The 20,126-nt window shown below is 43.1% G+C and overlaps 1 protein-coding gene across 1 annotated transcript in view; it reads right to left on the minus strand.

Moving 5' to 3' along the window:
• Positions 1 to 4,725: 4,725 nt before the first annotated feature.
• TPPP (tubulin polymerization promoting protein) overlaps positions 4,726 to 20,126 on the minus strand; it is a 60,994-nt gene continuing 45,593 nt past the window's right edge. The window contains exon 4 of the mRNA XM_054382036.1: positions 4,726 to 5,454. Within this exon, the coding sequence (XP_054238011.1) occupies positions 5,260 to 5,454 (195 nt within the window). The 3' untranslated portion in view covers positions 4,726 to 5,259. The remainder of the gene's footprint in view (positions 5,455 to 20,126) is intronic.

Below are 20,126 nucleotides of genomic sequence, written 5' to 3' on the forward strand. Positions count from 1 at the left end.
GTTGGATCCAAAGAGTATGTGCACGTCTTGTGTCTCACATCACTCATTACTAACTGACAGACAAACACGACATTTACACTACAACCAAAGGTGAAATTGTTTTGGCACATGCACAAGGCTAATGGTCAGTTAAGAGGACAAGTATTAGTGCAACACATGACAGTGGCTCTATCTTGAAGGTTTGTTCCTTAGCCAGTGCAAAAAGAATTCTCATTCATGGATGCTGCCATGCATGACTCCAGAATATATGTATCACTGAATGGCAGGGTTATGTTTTGAATATCATACATGCAGGCACAAAGAACTAGAATTTATTTTGTAACTATGACAAGCCCTAAGGAAAAAAAAAAATCTATCAATTACAACTTCAAAGTTTTGGTTCTGGAGAAAGTTACATGAGGACTTTCTCTACAGATGGTAATAGATGCCTGGAATACCTATCAATTGCAAGCCGAACCCAGTGCAGGACCATTTAGTTCTGGCTAATTCCAACTACCAAATATAAAAACAAAAATATAAATAAATTGAGAAAGCAGAGGAAAAACATAGCTGACTGAAATGATAAATCATGAGTAATTATTTCTAAAACACCAAAGATTTGTCAGAGAAATTTTTAACTTGGGTGAGGTCAGTAAAATACATGGAAAACATGTCCATGTATTTTACTGTCCATGTAGTCCAAAATGTCTTTGAAAAACAATACTGATGCAAAACATAAGTTGTGACACATTAGTAGTTTTGAAATCTATGTTTCCCTCACATAAAGTGAAAAGGAGATAAGAAATATTGTAGGTTAAAAAAAAAACCACAACAACAACAAAACAACCGAAAAACTGTGGCTAGATCCTGGCCACTGTCCAATGTTCAACATTTTCTCTGGGATTGCAAATATTTGATTCCAAATAATGACAACTGTTCACACAGGACATATGGATTTTATCATCTGTTTCTCAGCAATACCATTATGATAGCTTTGATAGCCACAAAATCCAGGACACTAATTTTTGTTTCTTATATTTCCATATTGATAAGATTGCTGCAAAACTCTCAATAAGTAACTAAAGCACACTGAGTGATCAGAGGGAGTTAGTAAGCAAGCACTAATAAAGAAAACCCTTTTGACAGGTTAATCCTCAGTGGAGATACAAATGAGATGGCATACTGCTACAGTGTTTAAGGGTTTAATTTTAAATGAATAGTGTAATTTCAGTTTATTCTTTAAGGCAGTTAGTGCTAAAAACTACCCAAACTTTCTGATCACTTTTCTTTTGGCAGCGTGTTCAAGCAGTAATGAAGCAAAGATAATTAGGAATAGGATTTTTTAGATGTCACATAGAAGAGTGCTGCATAGTGTAAGAAGCTGAAAATCAGCTGGAAACTTAGATGGAATGAGTTGAGATGTCCCAAAAAAAAGAGATGAGTATAAAACCTATTAAGTGCTCAGGTTTTCACTTGAAACATGGTATTTAGACCCTGGCGTATGGTGCACAGGAGGGTTATATGCATTACAACACTACAGGGGCTGAAAATGAGTTACCTCATGTGCTATCCCTTCCCCTCATCTCTGAGGTATCACCTATACTTGCTGTCCTGAAAGCTGAGGGGATGGCAGATGAACAAGAAAATGTACTTCACCTCATTTCCAAGAAGGCCTGGCTAACACTCAAGGCTAGTATTTAAGCTTTTAATTTCCCACAGACAACTTCCCTTTGTCACTGTCATATCAAAATTCCTTCTTTTGACCCATCTATTTGATTGAGTTTGAAAATTATCCAACAAAGACGAAACAAAGAAGTGTTTTCCTCAGAATAAAACACTGCTATCTGAAGTATCTTCTCAGGTCCTGATCCAAAGCTCACTATGCCACTGAAAGTATCTCAAAGAACTTTGCATGAGGTCCATACAAAGTACGCTGGCTTGCAGCAGGGATTTTACATTGCACAAATAATGCAAAGTAAACTCCAGCAGAAGCCCACCTAGCTCCATCAGTCTCTTCTAAGCAAACAGAAGAGCTGAATTTCTAGTCAGTCAGCTTCAATCTGAATTCTTGATTCATTTGTATGCCTTTTATCTCACCAGCATGTTGGTCTGTCTCACACTGTGAAATAGCAACTTAAAACCTAACTATACCTTAAAACTTTCCTAACCACGCACTCTTCTGTGTAGTAGCAGTATGGTATTACTGACAGTATTTGGATGCTAAAGTGTAACCTGCAGCCTCGCTAGCAACAAACAACCAGATCAACAGTGTGTGGAAAGGGCTCTATAGCTGACTGGACTTCACCCTTCATTTGGGCTCGGTCCAAAGTATTTTCAACTACCAGTGAATTATGAGTCAAGTCTTAAAATCAGTGAGAAGAACGGGGGCACTGGTTTTGTCTGTAACTTCACTGAAGGAAGTCACAGTTGTCTCTAGTTTCACTGGTTAGAGACTTAGCCTTTTATACATAAAATATAAAGGATTTGGCCAGGACAATCCTCATTATCAACACAGGCTGGGGGTGAGGTAATAGAAAGCAGCCCTGTGGAAAAGGACTTGGGGTGCTGATGGATGAGAAGCTGGACATGAGCAGACTGTGCACTCGCAGCCCAGGAGGCAAATTGCATCCTAGGCTTCATCAAAAGAAACATTGCCAGCAGATCCAGAGAGGTGATTCTCCCACTTTACTCTGCTCTGGTAAGACCTCATCTGGAGTACTGTGTCCAGCTCTGGCGCCCTCAACCAAGAAGGACATGGACCTGATGAAGTGGGTCTAGAAGAGAGCCATGAAAATGATCAGAGAGCTGGAATACCTCCCCTACAAGGACATGCTGAGGGAGCTGGGGTTGTTCAGACTGGAGAAGAGAAGGCACTGGGGAGATTCAATAGCAGACATCCAGTACCTGAAAAGGGCCTACAAGAAAGCTAGAAAGGGACTGTTTACAAAGGCCTGCAGTGATAGGACAAGGGAAAATGGTTTTAAATCACAGAAGAGCAGATATAGATTTCATGTTAGGAGGCAGTTCTTTACTGTGAGGGTAGTGGAACACTAGAACATGTTGCCCAGGGAGGTAGTTGAAGCCCCATCCTTGGAGATATTCAAGGTCAGGCTCGACAGGGCTTTGGACAACCTGATCTAATAGAAGACCTTTGGAGGTCCCTTTCAACCCAAACCATTCTATGATTCTGTGATTCAATGACAATCATGGAGCTTTCTTCAGGTGCACAGGCACCAACAATATAAAAGGTTCTCTACATTTGGAGAGTTCACTACCATACTGGTATCACTTAACCATTGTTAGTTACACAGGATGCCACTTTCTGCTTCAGGGTATGAAGGTCACCAGTGCAACACAAGAGTGGATAATGCTTCATTACATAGAAATTTTTCTTCAAGAACAATGGGTAGCTCTTAGAAAGGCTTCACAAAGCTGAACGCTTTTTATCCTGAGCATCCTTGCATACATCGAAAGTCAGGTAACCAGAGCCAACTACTGGAATAGCTGTACTGAGTTTCAGCAAACTTCCCTCCCTCTTCAAAACAATACCCAAAATAAATTCTAAACAAGCAACCAAAAAGATCAGCAGGTCCACAAGGAAATACTTTTCTTGGTTTACTATTTTTCTTTTGATTTTAGGCTGATGCATGGGCTCAGAGGGTCACTGGAGGCAAAGTAACGAGAAAGGCTACTACTCAATGTCAGAAAAACAAATCATGAACAGTTTAAGGCTGAAAATGAGTGCTCTGTCTCCAGACACTTGTCAAATACACACTGCTGAGTTGCATGCACAAGACAGCACACAATGCTCACTGAGTGAGATGCTGATATGGGTGGGAAGAGTGCAATAGATTTATTAACCTTTTTTCAGAGTTAAACTTGTAAATGAGTGCATGAGCTCTTCTTGAAAGAAAGCAAAGCAGAAGTTCTAGCAGCTGGTTTTGAATATTGAAAATCTTATTTTCATTCAGTAATCCAAGAGAAGCAGAGTAATACACTAGGGTACTTGTTCACATCCTGCAGAAAATGAGGCCAGTCTTTTCTCTCCTTATTAAACAATATTAAAAAAAAAAATTATTCCTGTTAAGCTGTTTTTGGCATTTTGGGCCCAAAGCAAGGCACACTCAGCTGCTTGTACCTTAAGCCTGTGAAACTGGTTCTTTTATAGAAATAAGAAGTCATTCCCATCAATACTATTATTCCCAAGTTAGGCAGCAAAAGTGAGCAGAGAATCAAATCTATCATAAAATGTAGCTCAGCTAAAATAGGGTATTTTTCTTACTAAATTGCACCTAGTTACATGGATATTAACTGTAAATGTCCTTATTTGAAGGGGACATAAAATTTCCGTACATATAGTTAAAAGGGAATATGCCTTGTTGTGCACAACAATATTCACTTAATAGCAGTTGGATTGGTAGTTTAGTCATAACCAATATTTTAAAACATTATTAGCTGAATGTCCCTGCAAAAAGCTTTAGTAGCAATGTCTTTCTTAGTAATGCCTTGTGCCTCATCTCTCAGGTTAGTACAATAGCTCCATCCAAATCCAGCCAGTCAGAACCATGATACAGTAAACACAGTAATAAGCACAAAGTATAGATGGGAGGAAAGTAAGTGCTGGTATTTTCCACTTCTTTCTATTGACATAAAATCCTTTAGAACCTATATTATCCTAGAAATAACTTTTTTTTTTTTTTAGCTTTTCATGAGTGGTATATGACATTTACAGGCTAGCACCTTCTATATTACAACCACTTACTGCCCAATAGTATATTGTTGAATATTTTATGGAAGGTGACAAACTGTGTATAAGACACTTCTCAAAAGCCCCAAAACAGTAGTCAAATCAAACTGCATATAAATAATGGGATATCCTTCAGAAGGACTGAAGGATTCTTTTCAAGAGGTTCTCTTCAACATTTCAGGGCAGCTAAACATTTAGGAATGTTTGAGATCTTTTTTTGAATTGACAAAGTGTGGTTGACTTTGGTGCTTATTTTGCTGATTTTTTTCCTAAAGCTCAACAAAATTATGTCTTTTTTTTGTACCAATACATTTAATTTTGCCAATATACGCATGAGGAATGTAATGAAGTGGTGTTGTGCTGCTAGTAGCTCAGCAGATGTTGAAATCAGTTCCAGTTCCTGAAAACAACTTCTTGACAACATAGTCTTAGCATTCACAATAACCAAAACATGTGGGATTCACCTACATTATTCTTACAAATAAGTTGTCTTTCCCCCTTTCTTCCTCCCTCTGTGTTGTAAACCCTCAGCCTTACTTGCTTCCTTGCACTTTTTGATCATATGTGCCTGCATGCTTATAACCAGATACATAACCTGAAGCATCCACCAGATCTTCTCGACCAGCTTTGCCTTTTCCTTTCCCACTGGGATCAAACCTCTCTTTGTGAGAACCTGTGAATTTTGATGTATCTGTAAGGCGTGTAACAGTTGGAGATGAAATGGCTTTCTGTTGGAAGAAAGAAACAAAAAACCTGTATCAGAAATCAAATATTCTTAATACAGATACCTGCACATGCTACAACCATCTAAATCTGCTAATGACAGAGACTACATAAAGCCAAGAACAACAATGTCAAAAACATTTGGAAGAGACGTTCTACATGAGATATTTCTCATTAGTAATAGTCAAGTTTCGAGGACCAAAGATATGAAGAAGTTACAGGGAATAGTGATGTTCAAAATCCATTATGTCAACATCCAGTCATAAAAGCCTGGTCCATCATTAGAAAAAGCAAACCAACATACCTAGAATTCATTGCTCTAAGAGACAAATTTACTCTAAACTGTTCCTTCTCTCACAAATCCTAAACTAGAAGGACCAAAAGCTATTTTCTACGTTAGCAAATTAGCAATCTATGAAATGGCACTGAGCAAAGACTTTCCTCTACATTGTTTCCACCGGGTCATATCAGGCTGCTTAAAATTCAAAATTTTGCTGTCACTGAGACAAAGAAAGTTTGACTGCACAGACAGAAAGAAAAAAGATACTTTTCACAGAATAATATGGGAGCACGCTAACCTGTGTGCTTGAACTGGGAGCAATACCTTTGATCCTTAAGTTTACATTTTAAAATTAAACGAGAAGGAGCACTAGAGAAGAAGCGAAAACACAGATGTATTTTACGTAGTGGAAATGGAACTAAGATGAAAAAAGACTGGGTATCTTTCTTATGTGTGTCACCCTGTTAGAGTGCATTTTAAAAGACAAAAGTGATATGGCCTCATTTGCAGTGAAGTAAATTCTCTGGGAAGCACCTTTCATCAAAAATTTCATTCTTCCTCCACACATCCTCAGCCCAATTAAATGCTCATTAATGAGACCTAACAGTCTTGCAAAGTTACACATAGGTCTTCCATAGGACAACACATGTCACATAACTTTTAATGCTAAACATGAAAAGATCAGATACTTGGAAAAGATCCCTAAATCTGTACCAAGAGGAGCAGGATACTTGGATTCAGTTAGACTGGGAATGGATGCCATAACTTTTACACTACAGAAGCTACACATCCTCCTCATCATTCAAATAAAAGCTGTTTGGAGGGAATTTGTCCATATATATAACTACTTAATGAGAATCTCACGTTGTAAACTTCTGTTTTTCTCACTCCAAACATACCTAACAAGGAACACATAAAATTTTGCTCTGCAATGTTACTTTCACAGAATCACAGAGTGGTAGGGTTTGGAAGGGACCTCTGGAGATCGTCTTGTCCAACCACCTGGCTAACACAGGTACACCTAGAGTAGGTTGCACTGGAACATGTCCAGGATGGTTTTAAAAGTCTCCAGAGACTCTACAAGCTCTCTGGACAGCCTTGTCCAGTGCTCCAGCACCCTCACAGCAAAGAATATTCTGCTTGAGTTCAAGTGAAACCTCCTGTGCTCTAGCTTGTACTTGTTGCCCCTTGTCCTATCACTGAGCACCACTGAAAAGAGCTGAGTCTCATCCTCTTGACCCCCACCCTTTAGGTATTGATAAGCATCAATAAAATCTTCTCTTCTCCAGACCAAAAACCCCCAGGTCTCTCAGCCTCTCCTTGTAAGAGAGTACCCTCATCATCTTTGGGGCTCTCTGTTGGACTCACTCCAGTAGCTCCCTGTCCTTCTGGAACTGGGACCTAAGGGGAAAGGTGTTGCAGAAGTGTGAATTCTGTCACCTTGGCCTGGTAGCACTTTATAGCCAGAACTGAAATCTGAGCTGAGCCTTAACATTTATCAACAAATAAAATGTACCTTATATCAAGGAAACTTGTATTCACAATAGAGCTAATTATGTTATTATGTCAGCAGCCCAGTTAGATAGAATGAAAATGCAATAAAACTGGGCACAGAACTAGGAATTCAGTCTTCAAGCCGAAGAGAACAGCTACTCTCACTACTAAAGACCCAGGCTAAGAAGGTGTTAAGTACCTCATTCTTTTCCTCATCATCTGTCATAATGCTTCCTCTTGCATCCATTAAAGGATGGAGATTCTCCTTAGCTCTCTTTCTGTTGCTGATGCATTTATAGAAACATTTCTTATTACCTTTCACAGCAGCAGCCAGATTAAGTTCAAGCTGGGCTTTGGCCCTTCTAGTTTTCTCTCAACAGTGTCTCACCACATCTTTATAATCCTCCTTATGGCCTGATCCCATTCTAAAGGCCATAAACTTGTTCTCACTCCTGAGCTATGGCCAAAGCTTTCTATTCAGCCATGCAGCTCTCCTTCCTCACTAACTCATCTTTCAGGAGGTGGGAATGGTCTGTTCCTGTGCCTTTATGAGTTTCTTTTTAAAGACTGTCCAGCCCTCCTTGACCCCTCTGCCCTTCAGGGTGGCCTCCCAAGGGATAGAATCATAGAATTATAATCATAGAATCAAGAAGGCTGGAAGAGACCTCAAAGATCATCGAGTCCAACCTGTCACCCTAAACCTCATGACTATCTAAACCATGGCACCAAGTGCCACGTCCAATCCCCTCTTGAACACCTCCAGGGATGGTGACTCCACCACCTCCCTGGGCAGCCCATTCTAATACTGCCAATCAGTCTCCTGAACAGGCCAAAATCTGCCCTAGAGAAGTCCAAGGGGCAGTTCTGCTAACTTACTCCTCTAAGAATTGAAAACTCTATTTCATAGTTGCTGTTCCCAAGATAGCCTCCAAATGTTACATCCCCCCACAAGTCCTTCTCTGTTGGTCTGACAGTAGGTCCAAGAGGGCACCTTCCCTAGTTGGCTCCTTCACCAGCTGTGTCAGGAAGTTATCCCCCACACACTCAAGGATGCTTCCCTTTCTGCAGTACTGTATTTCCAGCAGACATCTAGGAAGTTGAAATCTCCCATAAGAACAAGAAGTAGCAACCATGAAATCTCTCACAGTTGCTTGTAGTGTATTTCACCAGCCTCACCATCCTGACTGGGCAGTCGGTAACAGACTTTCACCACAGTATCTGCCTTGTTGGCAATCCTCCTGATTCCTTCCCATAGACACTCAATCCTGTCATCACTGTCACCAGGTATTAGACAATCATACTCCTCCCTGATGTAGAGGGACAGCCTATCACCTCTCCTCCCTTCCTTCTCCCTTCTGAAAAGTTTTATCTATCAGTGGCTCTCCTGGCTGTTCCTGTTTGTCCCCTCATCACTCCCTGAAACCGGTGGGACAGAGGAAAACACCACTCATGCTCCTGATTCACTAACCAGATGTCCCGAGGCCTTGAAGTCTCTCATCATAGCCTTCAGACTTTTTGTAGAGATTCCATTGCTGCCTACTGGAAAAATCATTAAAGGATAGCAGTCTGAAGGCCAAACTAGGGTAAAAAGTTTTCTCATTACATCCCGAACTGTGGCCCCAGGGAAGCAGCAGACTTCCCTAACGAGGAGGTCTGGTCTGCATATAGAACCTCCTGCTCATTTCAGAAGTGAGTCGCCCCATGACAAGAGCTCATCTTTCTTTACTAATAAAGTTTTAATGCAAGGTATAGTCTGCCTTGGTCTCAGTGACACCTCCATGGTGGGTAAGCTGAGATCTTTGGTTTTTTTAGGATCCTCTTGTAGAACATTATAGCTGCTTTGCAAAGTCACCTGGCAGGTGGAGCTCTTATTAGGGGGACACACCTGCCACACCTGCTGCATCGGGTAGGAACAATGCTACTGTTCCTTATCTGTTGAGTCAATATGTTCATCGCATTCAGACAGGTGGACAGAGGACAGGGAGCATTCTGTATCTCAAGCACTGTCTGACTGTTGGGCCTGTCTTGGGAAACGTAGGATGTGGCTCCAGTGGTTTGTCTTGCTCTCACACTCCCTGATGGTCCTCAGCCTACTTACCTCCTTCCAGAGCTCTACCATGAAAGCAGAGGAGCTCTTTTACCTGAGCACACATCCCATAGGTGTGCACATCCCTGCCATCCAACAGTGGTGTAAGAGTAGGGTGCATCTAGCAGCCCAATACCTAGTTAGCAGCATGTTCAGACAGCTGAGCTCTGCCTGGGGAGCTGTGTCAGCCATGGTGGGTGTGGGGCTCCAGGTAGCAATGGGTCTCTGATCCTCCCACTGGGCATCTGTGGTGGTTTGAAACTGTCTTTTTAATTTTTCCTTGCAAAGTTCAGAACAGAGAAAGTGAAAGAATGTAAATAAGTCACTACTGGGTGTAAGAAAGCAAAATAACGATTGTTCTAAACACTTCCATTGGATAGATAGAAATGTTTAAGAACTATTACCCAAAACAAAGTAGGCATTCTGCACATTCTGCGTTCGGCAGTGGGGGCAGTTGCTGGGCTGTCTGGTTGCTGTTTCTTCTTCTCTTCTGGCTGAAGATAACACACTGACCTTGGCAGCTAAGTTAACAACTTTCTGCTCTAACTAAACTCTGCTTCTCTGTCCAGGGGGGTCTGGGGGGGGAAGCTCCTGGGAGAGGGAGGCCCCCTTTGGGAGGGTCCCCTTGGGGGGAAGCAAAGGGAGCTTGGTTGTGTTTTTCTGTTGATTGTATATATTTGTAAGTGTTGTGAATTTTGTGTATTTGTACATATTCATTGCATTTCATCTGCTTGTAAATACAGTTTTTCATTTGCTTCCAGACTGGGCTAGCCTGGTTATTGTTGGTGGGGGGGGGAATTTCAGCTCACACCGACACACTTTTTATTTTTGGCGCTCCAACTCGGGGCTCGATTGCTTGTATGATTTATTCCTGCTCAGATTAGGAAGCAAAATGAAGCTGTTTTGGGTTCTGAGTCATTCTATTTTATCTATTATCAGTGTGATTGTCTACAGATGGGCTGTTTCCTGCATGATAGACAAGATTGTGAGATATGTGGCATATAAGTCGTTTCTTTGGGTTAAGAACAAGTTACTGAATGCTGTTGAATTCTGTTGTGGTCTTATTGGGCTTAGAAGATATGGTAACTCAACTATGAATCTGCTAGCAGACACATTTGAGTTTGTTACTCCTCTTACAACTACAGAGGGTCTTTGGAACCAGTGGTACCCTAGATATCTTGTGCTAGCCTTAATTTTGTTGTTTCTTGGAATAATCATATGGCTGCTGATAGCACTGTGTCAAGAAAGACGTAAGGCTACTCACTCTTCCGACCTGCGTAGATGTAAGAGGAAACATAGAAAAGCTCAGAGAGGTTCGGAATTGGTTTCTGATTCTGATTACGGTGACCAGGAAATCACAGTTAAGGTTTGTGAGAAAGCTGCCGATAGTTTTGACTCAGAGCCAGCAGCAGTAGCTGCAGGACCTTTGCCAGAATCTGAGATAACAGACTCGGGTACACAGGCAGACATAGTTACACGGACAGACTCGGCGACACAGACAGACTCAATTACACAGGCAGAGAGGGGTACACAGGCAGACAGGGGTACACAAACAGACACAGTTGCGCAGAGAGAAATGGATGCGCAGACAGACATAGTTACACAGAGAGAAATGGTTGTGCAGGCAGACATAGTTACACAGAGAGAAATGGTTGTGCAGACAGACATGGTTACACAGAGAGAAATGGTTGTGCAGGCAGACATAGTTACACAGAGAGAAATGGCTGCGCAGACAGACATAGCCGTGCATGCAGACGCCATTAACGAGGCACAGTCTCCTCCTCCTCCCTCTGCTGCCCAGATGGACGCAGCAGTGGCTGCAGGATCTCAAAGCACACCTCCTACCAACCCTGCACAGACTCCCTCTGCTCCTGCTAACCCTGCACAAAATTCCTCTACTCCCTCCAACTCTGCTGTGAATGTGAAAGCCAATCCAGTAAATTTGGTGGCCACTGTAAGCAGAAAGCGTAAAGGAGCTGCAGGAGGAGATGCAGATGCTGCAGGAGATGGTGCAGGTGGAGATGAGGGTCCTTCTACTCAGGGTCCCTCTGTTAAGAAAGATCCTTCTGATGAGGAAGAGAAGGTTAGCCTTAAAACTCTGGCAGACCTCTTGAGACCCCACATGGATGATGGAGATGTAGACCCTGCTGAATTAGCAACTGCAGGCAGTGCCTCTGAACTCAAGGAAATTCAACGGAGGATTAAAATAGGATTATGGGGACAGCGACCTCAGGATGATGATGATGATGATGATGAGGATGACATACAGTCAGCTAATGCACCCAGACAGGAAATTAGACATGTGAGGAAGGATTACATCAGAGGAGATAACGAGCCAGTCCTGTCTTGGCTAGCCAGGTGTTTTGATATGGGAGCCCCAGCATTGGTGGTAGGTGACAAGTCGGCCTCTCAGTTGGGGATGCTCTCAAAGGATACAGGCATAGACAGGCATCTAGGCAAGTGCATTGGTAAAGCTTCTCTGTGGGCATGCCTCCTACTGGCAGTCTCGCTGAGGTATCCCAGCAGAGATGATTTACCATGGAACCCTAAGCCTTGGACCACAATAGCTGAGGGAATCAAGCGTCTGAGAGAATTTGCTGTGAGAGAAGTAATATACGGAGATCATAAGACTCTGAATCCTGATGAAATTCCTGTTGGTACAGGCCTTGCCAAAAAGCTCATTAAGCTTGCTCCTCCTAATTATGCTACTATTCTGGCAAGCAGGATTGTGGCAAGAAATTATGGTGGAGTGCCTCCCACTGTTGGCCATTTCACTGACCAAATGAGGCAATTGGAGGATAGTCTTGCATGTACTTCTTTGGTTTCAGCCATTGAAACTTTGTCTGGAAAGACTGAGAATTGCATGAAAGAGCTGAAGGAGGAATTTAAAACCTCCATATCCAACTTGATGAAGGGGGATGATTCTGATTCCTCTTCCTCCAGATGGATACAAGTTTCAGCTGTTAGGAACAGACGTGCTCCAAGAAGGCCGTTCCAGAATAGGTCAAACCAAAACAGACAGCAGAGGCAATCACGTGGCAGTATCTGGATAACTCTGCGTGATCAGTTTGGTGAGAACATGAACAGATGGGATGGTCAACCAACTTCTGATCTTTTCAAGAGGTTACGGGAGCTGCAGAGGGGCAGATCCCGAGGTAGCAATACCAGGAGGGTAGCTGTCGCTTCTTCAGTTTCCCAGAACAACTCTGATAGCTCCAACAGTGATCCTAATTCTGGTGCTGGACGTTGTGCCAGCTGTACATGTGGAGGTAATCCCCACCATTAGGGGTGCCCTGCCTTCCGCCAGGGGGAGGTAAGGGATAATGGAGATAACAGAATCTATTGGGATGTGTACATCCAGTGGCCTGGCACTTCAAAATTTCAGAAGTACAGGGCCTTGGTTGACACAGGAGCTCAGTGCACCATAATACCATCAAATTATCAAGGGGGAGAATCTATAACTATTCAGGGAGTCACTGGTGGATCTCAAGAGTTGTTTAAGATAGAGGTTGATATAAGTTTAACTGGGAAGCAGTGGAAGAAACATACTATTGTAACAGGTCCTAATGCACCTTGTATTTTGGGAATTGATTTTCTGAGAGAAGGGCGTTTTAAAGACCCTAAGGGTTATAAATGGGCTTTTGGAATAGCAACTGTAGAAATTGATGGAGGAAAATTGAAGTTGTCCATTAGACCTGAGCTTTCAGATGAATCTGCAGTTGTGGGACAACATGAGATAGAGGATGTAAAGCTGCCGGTTGCTTCTCAAACTGTGCATCACAGACAATACAGAACCAACCGTGACTCTTTGGTGCCCATTCAAAACTTGATTCGTCAGTTGGAGAGTCAGAAGGTCATCAGCAAAACTCATTCACCTTTCAACAGTCCAATCTGGCCTGTGAGAAAGCAGAATGGAGAGTGGCGTCTGACAGTTGATTTCCGTGCCTTGAATGAAGTAACTCCACCCATGAGTGCAGCTGTACCAGACATGATGGAACTCCAATATGAGCTGGAATCCAAGCAGGCCAAATGGTATGCTACCATAGACATTGCTAATGCTTTCTTCTCTATTCCCATAGCAGAGGAATGCAGGCCTCAGTTTGCTTTCACCTGGAGAGGCATTCAGTACACATTCAATCGTTTGCCCCAGGGGTGGATTCACAGTTCAACCATCTGCCATGCAGTGATCCATGATGCTTTGGAGAAAGGTGGAGCTCCAGAACACATTCAGTTCATCGATGACATCATCGTCTGGGGTGAGACTGCTGAAGAAGTCTTCGAGAAAGGTAACAAAATCCTTGACATTCTCTTGCAAGCTGGTTTCGCTATCAAGCGAGACAAGGTGAAAGGACCTGCCAGAGAAATCCAGTTCCTGGGAGTGCGGTGGCAAGATGGTCGCCGTCACATCCCAATGGATGTGATAAACAGAGTCTCCACCATGGCAAATCCCATCAACAAGAAAGAAACTCTGCGTTTCTTAGGCATAGTGGGATTTTGGAGACTGCACATTCCTGGATACAGTCAGATTGTGAAACCTCTCTATGATGTGACTCGAAAGAGAAACAGTTTCCAATGGGGTCCTGAGCAACAAGCAGCCTTTGACCAGATCAAGCGAGAGGTAGTCCAAGCGATGGGTCTGGGACCTGTCCGAACTGGTCCAGACATTAAGAACATTCTGTACACGGCCGCGAGTGACAATGGTCCAACCTGGTGCTTATGGCAAAGAGCTCCAGGGGAGACACGAGGACGTCCTCTTGGTTTCTGGGGTCGTGGCTACAGAGGCTCAGAGGCAAACTACACTCCAACAGAGAAAGAGATTTTAGCTGCTTATGAAGGAGTGAAAGCTGCTTCTGAAGTGATCGGAACTGAGTCACAACTTCTTCTAGCTCCTAGATTGCCAGTTCTGAATTGGATGTTCAAAGGCAAAGGTTCTTCACCACATCATGCAACAGATGCTACCTGGTCTAAGTGGATGGCTCTGATAACACAGCGAGCTCGAATGGGAAATCTCGAAAGGCCTGGTTTGGTGGAGGTGATCACAAACTGGCCAGAAGGCACAAGCTGTGCAAAACCTCCAGAGGAGAGAGTAACTCGTGCTGAGGAAGCTCCTCCTTACAGTGATCTGTCTGATGATGAAAAGAGATATGCTTTGTTCACAGACGGTTCCTGTCGTCTGGTTGGGAACAAGCGGAGATGGAAATCTGCAGTGTGGAGTCCAACGCGCAGAGTTGCAGAAGCGAGAGATGGAGAAGGAGAATCCAGTCAATTCGCAGAGGTAAAAGCTGTCCAGCTAGCTCTTAACGTAGCTGAACGTGAGAGATGGCCAAAGCTTTATCTCTACACCGACTCATGGATGGTAGCCAATGCCTTGTGGGGTTGGCTGAAAGACTGGAAGAAGAATGGCTGGCAGAGGAAAGGAAAGCCTATCTGGGCTGCAGATCTGTGGCAAGACATTGCTGCTCGCATTGAGAGAATCCCAGTGAAAGTGAGACACATTGATGCTCACATTCCTAAGAGCAAAGCTACTGAAGAACAACAACACAACCATCAGGCAGATCTAGCTGCAAGAGTTTCCCAGGTGGACACAAACTCTGATCCTGATCCTGATCTTGACTGGAAACACCGAGGTGAGCTGTTCTTAGCTCGGTGGGCCCATGACTCGTCAGGACATCAAGGCAGAGATGCAACCTACCGATGGGCTCGTGACAGATCCATTGACATTTCCATGGATGCTATCACACAAGTCATCCATGACTGTGACATTTGTGCTGCTATTAAGCAGGCAAAGCGGATCAAGCCCTTGTGGTACGGTGACCGATGGTCCAAGTACAAGTATGGTGAAGCCTGGCAGATTGACTACATCACTCTACCTCGTTCTCGATCTGGTAAGCAGTATGTGCTGACTATGGTAGAGGCAAGCACTGGATGGCTGGAAACTTATCCAGTTCCTCATGCAACTGCACGTAACACCATTCTTGGCCTGGAGAGACAAATCCTGTGGAGACATGGAACTCCAGAGAGGATTGAGTCAGACAACGGAACTCATTTCAAGAACAATCTTGTAAAAAACTGGGCCAAAGAGCACGGCATCGAGTGGATATTCCACATTCCCTACTATGCACCAGCTGCAGGGAAGATCGAACGCTACAACGGTTTGCTGAAAACCACTCTCAAAGCCATGGGGGGTGGATCATTGAAAAACTGGGAGAAACATTTAGCACAAGCAACCTGGTTGGTGAATAGTAGAGGTTCAGTGAATCAAGCTGGACCTGCCCAATCAGATTTGTTGTGAAAGGAAGAAGGTGATAGAGTTCCTGTTATCAGAGAAAAGAATCTGTTAGGCAAAACGGTTTGGGTATTTTCTCCTTCAGGAGAGGCCAAACCTGTCCGAGGGGTGGTTTCTGCTGAAGGTCCTGGTCACACCTATTGGGTGATGCAAGAAAATGGTGAAATTCAGTGTATTCCACAAAGAAATCTAACTTTGGCTGAGAGAGGTTAAATTCAGAGTGTTGCGCAGATACAGCATCGCGCCCAAGAGGAGAGTTCATGAGATCTACGGTGCACGAACCCTGAGAGCCCTGAGTCACCTGAGAGTCCCTGTTCCTTTCTTCGCTCCATCTGCGAGGAAACAAATTGTTTGCTGTTTTTCCTGTGATTTGACTCTTTTGAATCATCTACATCTGAAATATCCGGAATGGACTATGGTCTTTATTCACCTATTGTTGTAGGTATTATTTTAGATTAGACAAATGATAGTAGCAGCCAATGGAATTGTTTAGAAGGGGTGGACTGTGGTGGTTTGAAACTGTCTTTTTAATTTTTCCTTGCAAAGTTCAGAACAGAGAAAGTGAAAGAATGTAAATAAGTCACTATTGGGTGTAAGAAAGCAAAATAACGATTGTTCTAAACACTTCCATTGGATAGATAGAAATGTTTAAGAACTATTACCCAAAACAAAGTAGGCATTCTGCACATTCTGCGTTCTGCAGTGGGGGCAGTTGCTGGGCTGTCTGGTTGCTGTTTCTTCTTCTCTTCTGGCTGAAGATAACACACTGACCTTGGCAGCTAAGTTAACAACTTTCTGCTCTAACTAAACTCTGCTTCTCTGTCCAGGGGGGTCTGGGGGGGGAAGCTCCTGGGAGAGGGAGGCCCCCTTTGGGAGGGTCCCCTTGGGGGGAAGCAAAGGGAGCTTGGTTGTGTTTTTCTGTTGATTGTATATATTTGTAAGTGTTGTGAATTTTGTGTATTTGTACATATTCATTGCATTTCATCTGCTTGTAAATACAGTTTTTCATTTGCTTCCAGACTGGGCTAGCCTGGTTATTGTTGGTGGGGGGGGGAATTTCAGCTCACACCGACACAGCATCACTGAAAATAGCCTCACTGTATCCTCTTTGCACCCTCCCATCAGGTATTTATGAATCACAGGCAAATGATTCTGTCTTGTCACACAGCAATTCTGCTTGAACTGTTTACTGTCTAGTCTAAGTTATGTAATCTCTCTAGTTACGTTTTTCTAAGAGCCAAACTACTCCTTTTCTTCCTGTGAGTCCTTATTTGCATACACAGTCAATCACAAAGTTTGCATATCACAGAAGATGCACATTAACTTAAAAAACCAAAAGCCAAACTAAACCAACATTTTCCATTTATAGAGTCATAGAACTGTAGAATTTTTAAGGTTGGAAAACACCTCTAAGATCATCAACTCCAACCATCAACACAACACTATTATGGGCAGGAAGTCAAGCAAACATGGCAACAGGTGAGCACGGATGAACATGGAATTTCTGAGTGTACTCAGACACAAAAAAGAAGTACACAGGAGGTGAAAGAAGGAAGAGAATATGTGGGAGGAATATATTTAATGCATGGAGGAACAGAGTGAAGAAAGCCAAATTTCATCTGAAGTGAGTAAGCTGAAGGAGAACATGAGAGGTTTCTCTAACTCCACTGGTGGCAAAGTGTGGGCTACCGGCTCAGTGTGGCAGGGGACCTAGTGACAAAGGACATGGAAAAGGCCAAGATATTCAATGCTACTTTCCACTTTCCTTTTCAATTCATAGGACTTGTGCTCAGGATTGCCACATCCCTAAGCTGGTTAACAGAGTCTGTGGCCATAAAGCAGTACTCACAGTAAAGGAAGACAGAATTAAGAATCACTTGAGCCAATCAGACATACACAAGTTCATGGGATCAGGCAGGATGCATCCAAGGGTGCTGAAGAGCTGGGCAATGTCATTTCAAAGCTGCTTCCTATCATCTTCCAAAGTTCTTCCTTTTGATTGCGAATAACAGGTCCAGAATATCTCCTCAAATTACTGATCATCCACATTAAGAATTTTTTTTAATTAATTTTATACATCTTATGGATGGCTTACTTCCAGTTATTTTCGTTTGATTAATGTCACCCATGAATAGGCCTCGGATTGTGAGTTTTTTTTCCCACCTGCCTGAAGAAGACTTTATCTGTCTCCTCTTCTTGATCAATGGGTCTGTAGCAGATGCCTACTACAACATCATCTGTGCTGGTCTGCATTCTGCTTCTCGCCTGCAGGTTTTCTACTTGTTCATCATGAACCCCAAAGTAAAGCTAGATGCAATCAAGTTAAGCCTTTACATAAGTCGCAATTCTCCATCCTTATTTTTCCCACTGTATTTCCTGAAAAGCCTCTTATCCATATCCATATCCATTCAGGAGAGCTATACTACCAAACCTCCATAACCCTTGTGAGGTCACACTTCAGCAACTAATTTGGACTGCTTGTTCCTCCATGCTGTGTATAGACATTTGAGATAGACCTTGAGCCCTGCTGCACTTACAGAAGGGCATAAGTCTCCCTTGACAAGCTTGTCACCTAGACACATCTGCTTTGCTCCTTATGACCCTTCCTCTTCGGGCTATGGTAACTTTCCATCCCCAGTTTAACATTCTCTTCAGCAGATGTGCAAACCCAGTTTGCAGAGACACTCTTGCTTCACTTTGATTTATTCCATCCTGGCTCAGTAGCCCTCATTCCTCTGGTTACACAAGCCAGGCATGTCTGCAACACAGCTGGGGATGGTCCACCCGAGCTTTTCACTTCCCTGTAAGGACTGGGAAGGTAAGATCAGAGCTCCATGCTCTTCATTCTCACCCAGAGACTTCTGTAGTCTCTCTTGGTATGCTCCATGTTACCTCTAGTTGGGGCCTATAAGGAAGAGGAAGAAGAGGTCCACATTAGAAGGCTGGAAAATGTTTGGTAGTGCATCTGCAAAAACTCCAGATCGTGGTACCTACCAAACAACTAAACTTTTAAGATATCAGGTGGGATCAGAAGATAGTATCTCAATCGTCCAAAAGAGGAATCTCCATTAACTATAGGTGAATGGTACCCATTGCCCTGATACCTGGTACAGCCAGTGTATGGTGAAACCCATTACAGAACAGGGAAGCATAAGAGTATGCAAGATATTCTGAATGGCAAAAGCTGTGATCCCTTGGTCAGGAATGCCTCCTGTGACTGTTCACTCAACTCTTGCTCAGATTTTGGCTAGCACACAGACCATGCTGAGGCCTGATACATGCTGGAAGCAGCATCATTAGGTCAAAGCAAGGACACCTTGCAGGAAGGACAGGTTGGACAGGAAGAGATAAAGGAATCATTCCGCAGCCATTACCACCTGCAGCTTGCTGTCTCCTGCAGCCACAGCTCTTGCATTGATTAGCAAACTCTGCAGAATACACTAACTTATGGTAATGCTATAGACTAAACCTTAAAGTGAGAGTTATAAATACGTCAGCTTATCCAAAGGTTTTTGAAGCTGATTCAACAGCAGACAAACTGCTAAGGCTCTATGGCTTCCTCGTGCCATACAGGGGACACTCACATCATGACAGAAGCAGAAAGGGGGAGCAACCTCACTGACGGCTAAAGTACCATGACACTCCTTCATTCTTATTCTTCTTCTTCTTTGGATTGAGTAACTCATTTGCTTTTTGAAGTCAGAGTCCAGATTATGATTATTCTATTTTATATGGATTATTAGGAATTTGACCTGAACTGCAGAGGGCCCAGCTAACTGAGAAGTACAGGTAACTGCAATTTTAGGCAAAGGAAGCGATATTCAAATTGCAAGAAGTTCTGTATAATGGGAAGCTATGCCTATTACTAAAATCTTTTTAGAATGGTAAGATCCTAATGATAACTACAAACCTGTGGCCAGTTCACATTCCACCAAGGAGCCTTAAAGGTACTGCCTGTCCCCATAGCATTGGGTAGTGTTAGGTGACACTGTCACTCACGTTTTCCCTCTTGTGTGGACACTAAATTCAGGCTCAGCTGACTCTGAGGGGTTTTGTAGATTCTTGCCAGCACCCAGAGTACAATACCTGTTCTGAAATTGGAGATCTGTAGCTGTGTCCTGGTTTGAGTTAGAACAGAACAAAATCTTTTCAGTGATTTGACTTTCCAGATCAGTCTCTTCTACTTAGCTGCACTTTCTGCAGTTAATGGCATGGTTTTGCAGACATTGTCTGCCTCTAGTAGTGATAACTCTTGATGTTTCTGGTTAGTTGGTGTGTAGACCAGAGTCACTGCTAAATCTTGTGTACCATGTTGGGGGTACAGAGTAAAAGGCCGCACCTGCAGGGAAGAGGGGACACATCAGATGACCCTAAACTGACCAATGAGGTATTCCATTCCATAGCTGTTACATTCAGTATAAAGCTGAGGGACCAGGAGGGTCAAGACACTATCCATTCTGCCTTAGATTCCAATCTATGCTTTTCTAGTTCATAAGTTTCTCTCTCTTATTCCCTTTCTTTTCCTGTTTGG

Source organism: Indicator indicator, chromosome 6 (assembly GCF_027791375.1).
Source record: "Indicator indicator isolate 239-I01 chromosome 6, UM_Iind_1.1, whole genome shotgun sequence".
Classification (NCBI taxonomy): domain Eukaryota; kingdom Metazoa; phylum Chordata; class Aves; order Piciformes; family Indicatoridae; genus Indicator; species Indicator indicator.